Source organism: Vigna unguiculata, chromosome 10 (assembly GCF_037176805.1).
Source record: "Vigna unguiculata cultivar grain cowpea cultivar isolate G323 ecotype 2 chromosome 10, ASM3717680v1, whole genome shotgun sequence".
NCBI lineage: Eukaryota > Viridiplantae > Streptophyta > Magnoliopsida > Fabales > Fabaceae > Vigna > Vigna unguiculata.
The window spans coordinates 2,053,664-2,071,860 of NC_140801.1; the positions used below are offsets into that span (position 1 = coordinate 2,053,664).

Sequence of the window (18,197 nt, forward strand, 5' to 3'; positions counted from 1 at the left end):
ATACACAGCATGCGAGATTTGCGGATATTAATGAAATAATCATGCACGCGCTCATGATGTAGAGCACAAGACAACCTCAATAATATATTCCATCCAACACCTATCAAATTACACTTTCTATAATAATCGTATCAAGCAAAACCCTGTAATTGTATTCGTTTCAACATTTCACATCTGAAATTTTGTTGCTATAGTTAACATTAGATTTCATATTTCATTAAGAAAAAATATATTTATATCGAAACAAATACTTTAGATAAGGATAAAAAATAAGAATGATTTAATACTTATAATTCCAAAAGTCTCGCAACACATTTATTAATGAGTTCAAATTATTGAGTTTTCAGTCTAATCCCTCCACTCTATTAAAATATATTAATTTTGATATATTTAAGTATATGAATAATATTGAAAATTTTAAAAAATCCATTTTTTTATATTAAAGTTAGGGTAAGAAGAAAAAATATTAAATAAGAAAAAATGATAAGAAATAGACTTTAAACTTAATTCAATCCTACAAAATTAACTTTTAAGATAAAGTTTGTATATATTTATATACAATAAATCTGTCTTATCTCTTCACGTCGAAACATATATAAAACAAACATGAAACTAGATAAACAAATTAAATAAACAACCGATCTTATTAAAATAAGATTCAAATGACTATTATCATATTAAACAATTGACTCTAAATTCAACTAAATCCACAATTTATTTGTAAAACATGAAATATTTATTTATATATTATAAATTTATGTGATTTACAATTTACGTGAAATGGTCTAATTTATAATTGACGTGAAATCTACAAGATTGAACTTGAACAAAAGTTGTACATATATTATTATATTCTGAAATTAAAATATGAAGCGGATGAAGATAGTGAGAAGTTATGGTTGCATTATATAAGTGTAATGGAATGTATTTGTTGCCTTGTTTCTTGGGTTTGCACGTTTCTTAACACCTGGATCATTCTCTTTAATCATACAAAACTTTATATAACTAGGGTTGCACATTAATTTATGTGGCTTCAAAGAGGATACTTGATGCATTTTTTGTAAAGTACTTATCTCTTATAGGAAACACATATAATGATTGGGATCATCTTCCACTTATTCCACTCTAATCGATGATCTTAACTTAACCCTTTTTCCATTCCTCTTTGACTTTCCACTCCACAAAGAAAATTCCTCCCTTCTTCATTAATTAAGGCTGTTCAACAAAGCTTAATTTTTTTAAGGAAATTAATTAACCTTGGTGTTTAGTGTAACACTCTTAATAATAATGGCCATTAAAATTAATTTCAAATTACACCTAAGACACCATTTAATTCATTAATTAAGGTTGTCTAATTTCTCAAAAAGTTGTTTTAGAAAAAGGAATATATGTATATATATATAAACGCATTTACTACTCTCATCCAATTTCATTCACATTCACTCTTCAACATTCAATTCCTCACGTGTATCTCACGTGACCATTCTCATCAAACACTCCCACCAATACACAACAGCGAGAATTAACACTTCCATTTTTTTCATGCACACCGCAAACACACACTCTCTTTCAATCGCTCTTAACACTGAACCAAACAAACCAAATGGCTTCGCCGCCACCGTTAACGCTAAACGTCATCGGATCAGACACGGACAACGCGTTCCCAACCGTCGCTTCCAGTTCCCTAACGCCGCCGTCACCGCGCCGTTCGTCTCCGTTACAGAGCCTCAGTCCCAGCATTCTCATCATCGTCACGGTCCTCGCCGTCACCGTTATTGTTTCTCTCGCGCTCTGCTTCCTCCTCCGCCACCTCAACCGCCGCTGCCTCCGCCGCTTCTCCTCCTCCTCCGCCGCGCCCTCCGCATCCGCCTCCGCCACGCCGATGTTCTCCTCCAGCCGCCGCATCTCGCCGGAGATTGTGCACTCCTCGTCCACCGCCGCTGCCGCCGCCTCGGTCATCGACACGCTGCCGCTATTCACGTTCTCCTCCGTCACGCGCCGCTCGTCCTCCGCCGCCGCCGACTGCGCGGTCTGCCTCTCCAAGTTCCACCACCACGACCTCCTCCGCCTGCTCCCTCTCTGCTGCCACGCCTTCCACGCCGAGTGCATCGACACCTGGCTCCAGTCCAACCTCTCGTGTCCGCTCTGCCGCTCTCCCATCGCCGCCGCGGAATCCGACCTTGCGAAAATCCTCCGCCCACCGTCCTCCGCCGCCGGTAGCAGCGACAGCTTCCGCCTCGAGTTAGGCAATATCAGTCGCCGTGGCGCGGAAGGCGCCGGAGCCACCGCCGCTCGCGGCGATTCACGGTCCCGGTCCTATTCCATTGGTTCGTTCGATTATTTGGTGGACGACGAGTCTGAGGTTGCGTTCAGCCACGCTCGCAGGAGGAGTGAGGACGATGCGAAGGAGTTTCCGGCCACCGAAGGTCAGACTCCGTCCACTCACAACGAGGCCAGTCTGGCCGGTGAGGTCGCCGGCGTTAGGAGCTGGCTTAAGGACTACATGGATAGGTTTTCTGCTTCTATCTCTTCAAGAACGGCATCGTTTCGAAGCTCTGGAAGGTTCTTCAGCGGTGGTGGGAGTAGTCGACGAAGTGACGTCGTTCCGGTGGTGGCTGCGGAATACGACATGGAAGGAAATCGAATCGGCGAAGAAATCAGCGAAATGTTTCGTTGGCTTTCAGGGGTATGATTGGTAAATAAGATGAACAGTTAGGAGATACTATATTTTTAATTTTGATTAATTTTTTTCTTAAAATGATTCCAAATATTCCTTGCTCATTTCCCTTCCATTTCAATATTCCTCTTCTTTGATTTGTTTTGAGCATTGCAATAAAGTTAATGTAACTATATATACACTTGAATCCCTGTAGATAGAACATCAAAATTTCATCATTGAGTCCTTTTGGAAACATATATTCACTATGATGATCAATGATCATATCAACCATGAGATATGAAAAGTTGCAAATGATTTTCATCATGCATCAATGTACCTAATTTTCATCTTTTGGATGGAGCTATGTACTATGTATGTATGATGTGATCATATCATGTTTACATGCAAATGATATTTTATGAGTATTCATCAAAGTGGTTGATTTGTGTATTTTCCATTCAGAACACGGTTTTCTTCTCTGTAGAGATTAATACTACAATTAAGTGTAATAAATATAAATTGTTATGGGTTTTCTCCTTCAAATATCAGTTTAATTCCTTATTCTAATTGTTTTAAAAACATTTATAACCATGAAAAGTCAAATGCATGCATTGTTTTAAAAGTTTAATTCAATTAAAAGCCAGTTAATAGTTTACGAGGCATTAATTTCTTTTGGATATTTAATTTTCAGTACCAGGTGAAACAGAAAAAAGTAATGTAAAATTATATATATTATTTTTCTTATACAAAAATATATCAATCTAGACTTAGTTATTTACTTCTCAAAGAAACTTTTCCACAAGAACTCTAAGAAAAAAAAAATAGAAAAAGTAAATAATCATTTACATGAATATCTTTGGGCTTGTATATAATTAGTGCCCTAATTAGAAAAATGATATATTTTTTTATTAGAATGCATAAAAATTAATTCACCTATATTATTTAAATGCATTCTTGTATAGTTTTTACTAACTATTGTTTATAGAGAAACTAGTTAGCTAGATCATCCACCTTATTTTTTTTTTTTAACTATCCTTTGATTCAGGTGATACTGAATTTGATCTGTTTACGTGTAATGTCTCGTTTAAATTTGATAAATAGTAAAAAGTAACATAATATAAAGAAAAAACTCCAACTAAAAACAGCAATTCAGATTTTGATTAGATTATGATGTTGTTGATAAAAAAAAAAAACATATATATATCTGTGGGTAAGAGGAGTGTGTGCAGTGTCAAAAGGGGAATGAAAGTCTGATATACAAGGTTGTTTTCTTCAGATAAAGTGTTGTTTGTGCTTTGGATTTTGTAGGAATGTGCCTTATTGATGTCATATTTGTGAGAATTTGGTTGGAAGAATGATTCACTGGTCTTTATTACTGTTACCTAATTATAGTGATGTGAGTAAAAAAAAAAAAAAAACTTAGGGTTTGATTTGAGAGAGAGAGAGAAGAAAGAAATGGTTTTGGATGAGCCAAATAAATAAGAGGAAAAGGTAGAATATGGAGAGTGAGAATGAGTGATAGCTCATTTATTGTAGATTACCAACCATTTTAATGGAAAAAGGTCCTACTTCTGCCTCAGTTTTAAATCCTTGAGCTACGTATATTAATGTTGATAAATAAAAGGAAACAAGTTATTAATGATCACATATTCACCATCTTCATCATCATAGAAACCTTTCTGTGATGATGCCATATGCAGCACATGATTCCTCAGCTGTTTTATTTTTTTCTGGTGAAAATAGTATACTGTGTTCCCTTTCTGTACAGATCAAATAGATTTTGTCTTTCAAATGTGTGATTGCTTCTACTTAAATGGTTCAAATCTGTTGAACTCATCAAGTTTATAGTGAATACAAGGTGAATGTGAAGAAACAGAAATTGAAAATATAGGAAAACAAGATCTTCAACAATTATGAAAAAAAAAATAGTACTATTTAAATTTGTTGGAAATCCAAACCGATTATATAAATAAGTACAAATTAGTACAAATTTTATCTTATAAATTAATTTTATCGTATTAAACTAGGTTTAAAATTCATCTATCTTATCGGTTTTTATCACTAGTGAACTAAACATAATATTTATAATATCTTAAGATTAGTATTAAAATTTGTCTTTATTAGATTTGATGTTGTGAAACCCTAGTTTGTGTTCTTTTTCTTTATTTTATGATTGTCTAGGAATCTGTGATTGCTTGAAGAAACGGCAAACGTAACATATATCAGAAATGCAAAACAATTAAGTTTTGGAAAAAGTTGAACTCCGAGTCTGATCCATGAAAGTTGTATACCAAGATTTGCTTTCTCTTACTCTCACTCACCAACTCTCCTTTCTGGTTGAACTTAACCAATACTCATAAAAAGATAAGATCCAAAATCACCTACATTTTAGATTAATGAAGCAAAGTCTCATACTCATTAAACTACGTGTATAATTTTATAATATTTACAAAAATAAATTAAGTTCGTTGAACATTTTACATCAGCTTCATAAAATGAATTCTAAAAAATATATATAGGGTGTAAATCTCATTCGACAACACCATTTTATAAAAATAAATTAAACATAAAAGTTTACTTCTTAAAAATGTCAATTTCTCTCTTTGATGAATCTCACAGATTCCTTACTTACTGATATAGATATATTTCTTTATTTGATTTTATGTCTATAAGAACTTATTTTTATTTAAATTTCATACATTTAACTTTAGAAAATGTTAAAAGAACTACATAAGTCCATTGGTAATAAAATGATAAGAAATAATTATTTTTTATGTTAAATAATCCAATAACACGTTGAGGGGATGTGTTAAAAAGTATTTTTCTATTCTACATCAAACAATACCCTTATCCTATGAGAAAGATAAAAAAAATGAATACATCAATCTCTATTTATATTTATTACAGATTAATATATCTAATATAGTATAAATCAAATTAAAATATGAAAAAAAAATAGAAGTGATGACGCCATACACAGGATTTTCTAGGGTTAAATCAAACATTGAAATTATGCATTTATTTTGAAGAAAAAAAGAAAAGAAAATGAAGAGTAAGTGCATACGTAGCATGTAAACGTAATACAAGGTTGACTTAAGACATAAACGAGAATCCAATACTATCTTCTGTGTCGTGTTTAGTTTATATTCTTAGCTTTGGTTTGGGTGCACAAGCAACTCAAAAGTTATCATTCTTCATAACTTTTACACCTATTTTGGATCTATTGACTAGGTTTTGTGCTTTGATCACCTACCTCATTCACTTTCAACTTCTCTTTCTCAAATATTTTATTTATCATTTATCTTTGTTATATACATATATGGACATGTGTTTACACCAATGAAAATCATGCAAAATTTAAATAAATGAGCCTTTATTAAAAGAATAATCTCATTAACTTGTAAATTTTGAAAAAATTTCACTATTGGGCAAGATGGGTGAAGATTAAAATTTGTAATTACACAATCTTTTAGGATTTTAATATTTAAAAAGTTACGATCATATTTTGACTACTAAATTTTAACAATTTTCTTTTACAACATGAGGTGATATCTTTTAAGTGATTTTAAAATATTGAGAATAAAAAAAATATAAATAAAAAATTACGTAAAATATGACACCTAAGATTATAAGAGAAAATTATCAACTAGGTTATAAGAGAAAATTGTCAAGTAGTTAAAAAATATTTTCCTTAAGAAAGAACACATTGTTGATTTATTCTATTGTTTGTTTAAATTAGTTTTATAAATTAATATTTTTTTTCCATTGACACCCATTAATTCTTCTCAACTACTCGCCGCCACACTACAATGTGTCACCACCAAACTCATGGAACTGATCACCAAATTGTTTATAGTTTTTATGTACGATTTTACATGGATCTTCTTCATACAGTGCAAAAGCATATTTAATAGACAAAAATATCATTTTTAAAATTCTCAAAATATTTTTGACTAATAAATAAAGGAGTGAGGTATGATTAGACATGCGTAATTTGGAACACAGTCAAAGATACGGTCTTTGCTTTCTGCACCCCTGTTTCTGCCACTGAAAGACAAAAACACCCTTCAACATTGTCTTGAAAAACAAACCCTACCCCATGAGTGTTACTCATCACCATCACACTGAATGCTTCCATAACTTGGTCTGACGTGAGACATAAGGAATGGTAAGTGTGTTCCTTTGAGGGAAGAAGTAAATTTGTCCTTTAAAGTTTACTCACCTTCTTCAGTATGAGATTTTGGAGGGGCAGTACTGAAGTAAAAGAAAAAAAAAAAACTAATATATATTATAGTCATCCCAAAACTAAGATAAACTGAAATACAAACATTACACTTAAAGGTAAGAGTTTTCCAAAAAAAGAAACAAAAGACTATATACCAAAAAACTCTAGATACAACTAAACAACTGGATTTCCTCTTCCTTGCATTGACCCAACTCATTCTCATATAGATAATTTCAATTATATCTCATATCAATCATGAAATAGGCAATGATCCATACTTACCATAAAATAACAAAGTTTTAGTATAGAAAATGATTACTAGATTTTGATGTATTCATTCAGTGAAAGCATCCATTCGTTAGGCAAAAAGTGCACAAATGCTCACTCGTTCAGTGACCAAATGACTCGCTCAATGACTAAATCATTAGAACTCACAAAGGTAAATTCCTCCAAAATTCGTTCAACAAGGGCTTTCTCGCTCAGCGACTACCAAGTTAGTAAGCTCCTTGACTTTGTATTCGCTCAGCGAATACTTTCTCGCTCAACGACCACAAAGTTAAGTGAACCCCCTAAAATTGGATTCGCTCAACGAGAATGGTCTCAGTCAGCGAGTCTACATAGTTTTGCATAATCTGATTTTACATAATTATGCCTCTTTAGCCAAGTCTAAACATTCTAGTAGTTATTCCAATTGCCAAAAACATGCCAAACTCGAAATTCAACACAACATCAATACTAGGGATGTCAAAAAAATTCGTACCCGCGAGTATCCTCGGATAAAACCCGCAACGCGGGTACATGTATTTTTGATACCCATATGTTAACGGGGTGGGTACGGGTATCATAGTATCCGTACCCGTGGATACTCGTACCCGCTAAACTTTAATTCACAAAAATACCCTTATATATATATATATATATATATATATATATATATATATATTAGTAAAAAACATTCTGAGTCTTCATTCAGTAATGGTGCTCAGATTCTCACCCCACATCGGAGTATATTACTTTCAGATATTGTGGAGGCATTGATGTATCTCGAAGACTGGTTATGGACCAACATGAAAGGTAATTAAATTAACACTTTTACTTAGATATTTTAATTAAGTGATTATTAGAAATTTTTAATGAACTTCTTATGTTTTCGGGATCTTCTAGATTAAAATTGGACAACATGAAACTTTATACAATGTTGCAAGAAGTGGACATGGATGAAGTTAGTAATTTCTTTAATATTTCATTCAAAAATAAACTACAATATAAATTGTTAGTGATTTTTTATTTGTTTGTTTTTCAGGAATCAATCGGAGAAAGTGAGTTTGTTATCTAAGCACTAGTTATGGTTAAATATTTGTCTTTTTAAATATTTTTGTAAATACCCACGGGTACCCGTGGATACCCACGAATATGAAAAAAATAGGTGGATACCCGCATAACTGATACCTGACGGATATGGGTACAGGTACGGGGTGAATATTTACCCGTACCCTACCCACCCCGTTGACATCCCTAATCAGTACCATATGATCTCAAATACAATGCTAAAATTAATCAATGATTCAAATTAAGTACAATCATACCTAAACCCAAAATTTACACATCATATATATACATATATTCGATCAGAACAAATACAGACAAATCACAGTATCATCACACAATTTACTCTATCAACATTTTTGTAACTCATAAATAGTGCAATTAACTTCCCTTACATGTGAAACAACGCAGACAACCCAAAGAGAGTATTAATCCCCTGTAAAACCTAACAAATTCCATAACTCAACTTAGGAACAACAAGAACATGACCAAGGGACATCATCAGAACCAATGATAGTGAAAAAGCACGAAGGAAACTCAAATGACACATGTGAGTTGAAATTTCCTACATGCACAGAAATCCAAACTAAACAAGAGAAAAGAGTAGAAAATCAACTTACTATGTTTGAGAAATTGATTATGCATAATTAGAGAGCTTGCCTTAGGAAACACCTTAGCGGTCTTTGATCTTCTGACATATGAACACAAGAGTGACAAATTTAGAGAGAATAGGGAGAGAGTTATAGAGGAAATGCTTTTAGATAGATAGTTTATATATAATGAAACTCGTTTATAAATTTTTTATTTTTGTGTTAATATTTTAACATTAAAATAATCGAGTATTCATTATGTTAAACACTTTATCAATTCTAAAATACAAATTTATAGGTTATCACAATCTAATTAGTGAATGAGAAAACTTGTATAATGTATATTGTAATACTTGTCTAATGTGTATTATAAGACTCATCTAATCAATGACACTACAAAAAATCATGCACATTGCTGCGATTATTTTGTATATTGCGGCGGTTTCAACCGCCACAATTTTCTTGTGACGGTTTTGAAAACCTCCATAAATTTTGTCGCCACAAAGTATAATATGGTAGTTTGTAATGAACTACCAAGCAATAGAGATGACAAATAAAACTATTCCCGTGGGTATTATCCGAACTTGTCCCGTTTTGACAGGAAATCCCTGCATTTATTGAGTATGGGTATGAGTATGCATAACGCACGCACATGTAAGATTCGAGAAATTTAAATAAATAATAAACATTTAATTAGCAATAATTGTGAATTGGAAGTACCTCTAAGATAATTATTTGTCAAGTAACAACAAAGGAGCAATGGTAGCTCAAGTGGTTAAGTGTGTTAGGTGGTGTTGAGAGGACTTGTGTTCAAATGTTATGTATGTCATTTGTTTGATATTTTAATTAATTATTTTCTTTTGCATCTATACATAAACATGAGATGAGATCTTATAATTGTATATGTGCATGAAATGTCATGAAACATGTACTTCCTTTTCTCGTTATAATTTTGGATCAAGAAGGAGTTTATAAGAGTTTTTTATGTGCTTCGCTGATTGGTTATGCATTTTTCAATGCCTGTGGTGCCTTTTATCTTTCAATTTTTCACAACTTTTGCGTTTTCTGGGTTTCTACCCAAAAATCGTCTGGCAGTGTTCATGGCCCGCCAGGCAACTCATACTGCGTAAGCTTAATTTATGGGTTTTGCTAGAAACCACCTAGCGAAAATGATGGCCTGCTAGGTGACGCATCCTTTGTGAATCTTTTCTTTGTGTTTGGATGGCGTTATGCATGATCTTTGCATTTTGTTGAGTGATTGCTGATGTAAAATCTTGAAATTACCACTGCTTGACATTAACTTGATGATTTGGTAATTGCATGAGCTTGAGGGGTCATGTGAGATTGAGGATAATTTGAAGCATGATGTTTGATGTTTGTGATACCATGTGTGTTTGATGTTTAAATAAAGTATAAATATAGTCTGTGTCACAACCGAAATCACGACGGGATGACGAACAAATTTTGTAAAAACAGAGTTTGGAGTCGCCACCATAGTTATTATAGGAAACTATGGAAAACCATAAAAAGAGCAAGGTCTACGAAAACAGAGATTGGGGGTAAGGGAGTTAATTACGCGTAGGGAAGGTGTTAGCACCCTACAATGCCCATCCTAAGACGGTACCTTTAATTAAAATACAAATTGATGTGGTCTCCTTTAAATATTTATTTAAAAAAAAATAAAAAAATAAAAAATATATAAATAAATAAATAAAATATAAATAAATAAAACAAAATAAAAATTAATAAATTAATAAATTAACAATAATAAAAAATAAATAAATAAATAAATAAAGATGACAAAGAAAAACAAAGGAAACAAAAAAGATTTTTCTATTTTTTGGGCCTGACAAGGATTACTCCTTGCTCCTACGTATCTCCATTCATAATGGAGAATCAGGGTCACGTAGTTCTTTATGAAAAAGACTTTTTGAAAACAATTTGTTCGAAGATGTTGATATCACTCTTTTTTAATATTTGAAAATTTTGTATATTTTTTAGTAATCTTATAGAAAAGCGTTGGTATTAAGTACTAAGTCGACGCGAGCGGTCACACGAGCACTTATACATTTTAAAAGTTAAAAGGGTATTTAAATTATTTATTTGTTATTACTTCCTTTAAAAAAAACTTTCGAAATAAGACATTGATACCCAACAAAATGTGACTATTATATATCCACAATTTATGAAAACATTAGGAAAATAAATAAATAAAAGATTAGGAAATAACGTTTAGGATTAAACATATTATTTTAATATGAAAACGTTTTACAACCCTTAACATGAAAAAAAATGGCACAACATATTCATACAATATCAAAACATGATATCTCTCACTTATTCACGCAACAACGTTCACAACCCAAAGCAATCAATAAAACATTAATTATAAAACTAATGAACCCCAAAATGCATGACAGTAATGTTTTTTTCCATATCAAAAAGAAATAGTGAAAACATCAAATTCAACCAAGATCAAAAACACATCTCGAGAAATACTGCATAACACAATAAAAAAATTAATTTTGCGAACCTGAACGGGAGATCGGACTTACGATAGTTGCGTTGGAACACCAAGAAGCACGTGGGGTGGCGATCGAAGGTGAGTGGATTTTTTTATGTGCGAGGGTTAAAAGAGAATGTGTGCTTAGGATGAGAGAGGTCTCTAGAAATTTTGAGAGAGAAAAATTAAATTTATCTTCTTATTTTTCTGATGGGTTTATATACACAACATTATAAATCTAATGTAATCTCATAATAAAAGTCTGCTTTAATTACAATGAGTTTTAAAAGGCAAGAACTGGTCTTAAAATTATTACAAAATGGGAATCAAATCATATAAAAAAACAGAGCACAAAATCAAACGTGATCAACAAAATTAATTTTAATTAGTAAAAGATATATTATTTTGAATTATATTACTACTTTCTCTATCTGGAAAAAAAGGTGTCATAAAATCAGAACACAAAATCAAACGTGATCAGGACAGATTAATTATAAATACAAAAAAGATATTCTTGAGAAACATATTAATATTTTCCTCATCTGGAAAATGAGGTGTCATACAATCAGAGCACAAAGTCAAAGTAAATAATTCTAAATATTAGAACATATTCTATTTCTAATTATTAGACTAACTTCTTAATCTGGAGCAGAAACCGACAAAGCATAGAGTGGGGGTGCGAAAATTAAATGTTGGGTTGCCGTTAGTTGCAAGAAAAAAACGGTGTGGGTGTACAGAGTATTTTGGGCTAAAATAGAAACAAAACCTCAAAAGAAAATACATACAAGATTATTTATTATTATTATTATCCTGTTATTATTATTATTTAGACAAAGAAAAAAACCAAAGAGAAAACTTATTTATTTTTTTATTTTTGACCCTTTTTAAAAAAAAACAAATTATTATTATTTATTCTATTATTTATTTAGCCGAACGAAATTGGGTGTTGACAGTCTGGAACCATGGATAACTACCTGTATGAGAAATTGGACAAATTGATTGAATTTTGGGGTTTTAGGTTCTCACATATGTAAGGAAACCTGGGTTTTTACCCAAAACCTAGGTATGGGGATGTGTACACAAGTGTATCCATTACTCAATAAGAATGAAGATGAGACAAAAATTGTATACTTATTAGGCTTGGGACAATGATAAATTTTTATTGTGAGAATTTGGATGATATAATGAAACTCGCACACCCTTTTTTGTTGACATCCCTCGCAAACAACCACCACTTAATATAATGTATAAAATAACATTTTTTTTTTAATATAAATAACGATAGCTAAAACCGTCGTAATAATTTTATTAAAAAATAATTTCAACGTTTGGGACAATGATAAATTTTTATTGTGAGAATTTGGATGATATAATGAAACTCGCACACCCTTTTTTGTTGACATCCCTCGCAAACAACCACCACTTAATATAATGTATAAAATAACATTTTTTTTTAATATAAATAACGATAGCTAAAACCGTCGTAATAATTTTATTAAAAAATAATTTCAACGTAAGAGAAACGACACTTTGAATTGTCATTATTTTCATTATATTATAATATTTTTAACCGTCATAGTTTAAATACTATATAATTTATAATAATTCATCTACATTTATAATTTTACAATTTTTGGGACAATGATAAATTTTTATTGTGAGAATTTGGATGATATAATGAAACTCGCACACCCTTTTTTGTTGACATCCCTCGCAAACAACCACCACTTAATATAATGTATAAAATAACATTTTTTTTTAATATAAATAACGATAGCTAAAACCGTCGTAATAATTTTATTAAAAAATAATTTCAACGTAAGAGAAACGACACTTTGAATTGTCATTATTTTCATTATATTATAATATTTTTAACCGTCATAGTTTAAATACTATATAATTTATAATAATTCATCTACATTTATAATTTTACAATTTAATAAAATCTATTTTTTATAATAAAAAATAAGTAAAATATATAAATTTTTAAAATAAAAAGTATTAATTTTATTGACCATTTAAGATAAAATACATTATTTTAACAATTGAAATATAGATATAAAAAATTTACGATACAGAAAAACATATTTAAGGAACAAATTCTAAGGAACACATTCAAAGCAGTAGAAGCAACGAAAGGTTGTATCTCCCACCACGAAACCTCTCTAACATTGAAATTATTAGTGGTTGATACATTGAACCTGAAAGAGAAAATTATTATAAATGCTAAATTGAAATAAAATAAGAATTTAAATTAAAAAAAATGTAGGTATCCAAGGTGAAAAAAGTAATAAGCCAATGTGAACATGTTAGCAGAAGTAATAAGCATCACTCTCATCTTATGAAGCAATATATTATTTCAGCTACACGTCTTCTTAACTTTTGTATACCCCACATCTTGTGAATCATAAAGAACATTAATATCCAAATTATAATTATTTAAAAAAAAATTAAATATGTTTTCAGTTTCTTAATTATCAATAAAAATTGAAATTAGTCTATTTTTAAAATTTTGAATAATTTAATCTTTTAATTGTATAAATGTGTGCACTTCATCCTTTTAACCAAATTTTATTAATTTTCTTTAATATTTCAAACGAGTTTTATGATAATATTTGAGTTAACATTGAAACACGAAAATATGTCAAACTGTGTAAACAACTCAAATACTATCATCACATGCGATTCAAACGTTAGATAAACTTAACAAAATTTGATTAAAAAGACTAATCTACACATTTCTAAAAATGAATGACTAAATTGATCAAAAATTTTGAAAATAAACTTATTCCAATTTTCAATAAAACTTAAGGAACCAAAAACATATTTAACATTTTTTTAAAAATAATTATAGAATTGCACCATGCAACTATATATGTGTATATTTCTTTTTTGGATAGTTTATTTAATTTTTAAAAATAACAGAATTTAAATAAATAATAATTCAAAAGAATAAAATGATAAAATAATTATTTTAATTTAAAGGATAACTAAATTTAAATTAATGGTTATTTAAAGAATATAATTAAAAATATAATTATTTTAGTTTAAAAGAACTATTACTTAAAAAATTAATAAAAAAACCTTATTTATGTATAAGTACATATATCTCTTATTTCAACCAATTTGTAATTTTTTTATCACTTATTCAGTCTAATTTTTATTTTCTCCCCTTCTTCTTTCTTAATTTTCTCTTATAGCAATCTCAACATAAAATGCTAATTATTTTGTTCAAAATTAAAAAAATTCAATCCGAATGTGAACTATTTATTCAAAGGTTGCCTTATAACAAGTTCTAGTACTTTCTCAAACATCTATAGATTTTTGGGGCACCCACTTTGTCGTTTCATTGGTCTCTATAGCAACCGAATAGATAAACCTAAGAGGGTTTAACCTCGTTTCTTCAATCCATTCTTCGCTGTTTCGAACGGGTGTTTGGTCTCTTCTCTCTTATCCATGGCATCAACGTTTCTCACCCTTCCAACTCCATTCCTACACAAAACCAATGCCATTTCTTTCTCTAACAAGAGACCCTCTTGTATGCGTCTTTCATTTTTCTTCACCAAATTCAATATCTTTATCAAATTCTTAACCTTTTTCATCTGGGTTACATGCAGTTTCCCGGAGGAGCTCTCTGAAGATCAATGCAATTGCCAAAAAGTGGGAACCCACTAAGGTTCTTTCCTTTTTCTTAAGAGGGTTTTTGGATTTTGTTTTATCTTTGTATTGTAGCCTACACCATCATATTAATTCCCTTTTCGTTTCCCGTGTTTTAAATTTCTGAAAGTTCAAATTTTTGCTTCTAAGTTAATAATTTTTGATGCAGGTTGTGCCTCAGGCTGATAGAGTTCTTATTCGTTTGGAAGAGCTATCAGATGTATGTTGTACTCTTATCCATAGAACCAAATGTTTTTACATGGGGGTGTTGATTATTCTTAATCTTAAAGTATATCATATTCGAAATATTCGTTGTTCTCCCACTTGATTCCTTAAATGTTGGAAATTTGCAATTGCTAGCATGTTCCTAATTCTTGTGGTCCTTATCTGAATGTTGAACCAGTTTGCGGGTTCTCTATTTGGGTAACTTGCAGTTTGATGTGATTTTGAGAAATAAATCCGTTTAGATTTTGCCATGAAATAAAATTTTTGGTCACTGTATTTCAATAGCAAGCAACTACAATCATAACTATTCTGAGGTTTTCAATGTTTCTTCGTGCAATGTCCTGAGTTTGGTTTTGTATTGTGTTGATAAAAACAATAACACCCATGTCACCATGTAGTGATGTGGTTTTATCATTGTTTTTACCCAATTGGTAGGATAACAGAGAAAGTGATGGTCAAATAACACCTAATGTATTATTATTATTATTATAACTAGTTGGTGGCTTCATCTGTTGTATTATGAACTAATTTAATATAATTTAGGATACTGGTTTGCAAAAGTTTGGAGCAAAACATGAAACGGATGTTTTAGGTAGCAGAAAAGAAGATGATGAAGAAGTTCTGAAAGTGATTTCATTAGAAGATTGGATGAAAGAGACCTATAAACTTGATAACATTAGTGTTATTTAGTTATTTAATAATTTTCTTATCACTAAGTGTTAATATTTTGTTGGTGTATGGCATGAACTTATTTATTTTAATATTGTGGAATTGGTACCATGAATATTTTTTTATTTTTAATTGAATTTTCATTTGAAGTAAACTCTTACGAGTCTACGAGTTGAGTTTATGAGTCTACAAGTCGAGTTTACAGTCTACGAGTCGAGTTTACGAGTCTAGTCTACAGAACTTCCACGAGTCTACATAGACTCTTGAGTTTGATAACTTGCTGGTTTGCAAAAGTTTGTTACATGGTTAGATTAGAACAACTTATTCTACAGATGAAAAATGTTAAAGTATAGTTACATAGTACTTTTTCGATGATGCATAGCTGATTTCTGAATATGTTTTTGTGGTGTAGAAAACAGCTGGGGGAGTTTTGCTGCCCAAGTCAGCTGTGAAATTTGAGCGATATCTTGTGGGAGAAGTAAGCAGACATAGATACTTTCAGTATTTTGGTTCTGTAAATGTTCTCATGGGTAATTTTGTTTGTTTTGGATATAATATGAGGTAATTTTCTTTTATATTTATTTCAGATCCTAAATGTTGGTGCTGAGGTTGGAGAATTAAAGGCTGGAACAAAGGTACAGGTTTAATTACTGCAAAGGAGGTCAAATAGAAATGGATAAAAGACAAACCAATAATAAAAAAGTAGAGTAAATTATGCAGTTTTCTCAAATTACATTGAGACTATTTTTTTTTTGGTTAAATATGTTTTTGGTCTCTTAAGTTTCAATGAAATTTGAAATTAGTTCCTCATCGAAACTTTTGACCAAGTTAGTTCTTCATCTATAGAAATGCGTGAATTTCGTTTTTTTAATCAAATTTTGTTAAGTTTATTTGAAATTTTAAACGCGTTTTATGATAATATTTGAGTTAGCATTTAAGCGAAAAATGGTCAAACGATGTATACGATTCAAATACTATCATAAAATGCACGTGAAATGTTAGATAAACTTAATAAAATCTTGTTAGAATGACTAAATTCATACATTTTTAGAGATGAAGGACTAAATTGGTCAAAATTTCGAAGAGGGACCAATTCTAAATTTGACTGAAACTTGAGGGACCAAAAACACATTTAACTCTTTTTTTAAGTCCTGCACAAACCTTTTCTTTGTTCTAAAAAACATTACATCGCCATCTTTGTTTATATGAACAGATTCAACGACTTTTTTTTTTCTGTTTTTTTTTCAGTAGAAGTTACGTAATTTCAGTTCATTTTCATCTGATTTATTTTATATATTCTTTTTTAAAAATTGAAGTTAGTCATTCAAGACATGAAATCACTGAATCCATCCTCAAGAAAAAAGTAGGGCTTAAGTATAATTTAAGAAAATCTTAGGGGTATCATTACAATTATAATTTACTCTAAAGAATATTCTCATTATGAATATCATCTCATACAGCATTGAAGATCAACTCCAAGTTTTGTTCTAAATGTTAACTCTAATTTGTCTTCTGCAGGTACTATTCACTGACATGAGTGCTTATGAGGTAAGGGACTTGAAATTTTTTGCTTTATAGTTTATGGAAAATGATACTATGATTTCCATTTGTTGACTTCCATTCTCTACTCCCTGACGTGGATTAGTGTGGATCATTGATTAATGTATCACTATTTCTTTCTTTGAAAGAATCAATGATCCACACTAAGTTACATCAGATGTGAGTCATAGTCTATTTTTCATAGTATATTTAGTGTTTATCTATCTAATGATATTCTAATTTGTAATTACAACTTAACTCGTTACAATTGAAAGCATTAGTTATTTTAATGCCATTATTACTAATTAAATGTTTTTGTCATCATAATTTATCAGGTGGATTTGGGGACTGATGCAAAGCACTGCTTCTGCAAAGCTAGTGACTTGTTAGCAGTGGTTGAGTAGGGTTTGGCCCCTGCATGAAACAAAGAGGGTGCACTATTTTTTTTATAACATCTTTGACAAATGTATTTTCAATTGAATAAACCATTTCTGTTAATTGGTGTTAAAATGTTATATTCCTTTTCTGTTATAGTTTCTGAATCAAAACTCTAATCATAAATTTGTGTTCTACCCTTTCCAATATTCTAGTCTTTGTTAAAGTTACATCATCTATTTATAATATTTAGGCTAAAACACGAGTGTGTTCTCTATTTGTTTTTGACTAAATTTCATTCATTCTTGGTGTTTTTCTTTATAAAAGTTTTAGTTTGGTCTAATATCTCAAATTTATATCATCACTCTCCTTTGAAAACAATGATAGAGTTTTTGTTCGGATACATCATTTTGAAATTCTTTTTGCTGA

The 18,197-nt window shown here is 30.7% G+C and overlaps 2 protein-coding genes across 2 annotated transcripts; both read left to right on the forward strand.

Moving 5' to 3' along the window:
- The first annotated feature begins 1,442 nt into the window (after positions 1–1,442).
- On the forward strand, positions 1,443–2,914 carry ATL4 (TOXICOS EN LEVADURA 4). Its single transcript, XM_028051256.2, has one exon. The coding sequence runs from the start codon at positions 1,604–1,606 to the stop codon at positions 2,690–2,692; it is 1,089 nt and encodes a 362-aa protein (XP_027907057.1). The 5' UTR covers positions 1,443–1,603; the 3' UTR covers positions 2,693–2,914.
- Positions 2,915–14,610: 11,696 nt separating this feature from the next.
- On the forward strand, positions 14,611–17,975 carry LOC114166281 (10 kDa chaperonin 1, chloroplastic-like). The gene is made up of 7 exons (XM_028050996.2): positions 14,611–14,841; positions 14,921–14,979; positions 15,130–15,180; positions 16,267–16,332; positions 16,442–16,489; positions 17,373–17,402; positions 17,729–17,975. The coding sequence occupies exons 1-7, from the start codon at positions 14,760–14,762 to the stop codon at positions 17,795–17,797; spliced, it is 405 nt and encodes a 134-aa protein (XP_027906797.1). The 5' UTR covers positions 14,611–14,759; the 3' UTR covers positions 17,798–17,975.
- The last annotated feature ends 222 nt before the right edge of the window (positions 17,976–18,197 follow it).

Bases quoted from the DNA above. Each gene is read 5' to 3' on its own strand.
- ATL4 (XM_028051256.2), top strand. From the start codon at position 1,604: ATGGCTTCGCCGCCACCGTTAACGCTAAACGTCATCGGATCAGACACG.
- LOC114166281 (XM_028050996.2), top strand. From the start codon at position 14,760: ATGGCATCAACGTTTCTCACCCTTCCAACTCCATTCCTACACAAAACC. The intron at 14,980-15,129 runs GTTCTTTCCTTT...TTTTTGATGCAG, and splicing joins AAAAGTGGGAACCCACTAAG to GTTGTGCCTCAGGCTGATAG. The intron at 16,490-17,372 runs GTACAGGTTTAA...TGTCTTCTGCAG, and splicing joins AATTAAAGGCTGGAACAAAG to GTACTATTCACTGACATGAG.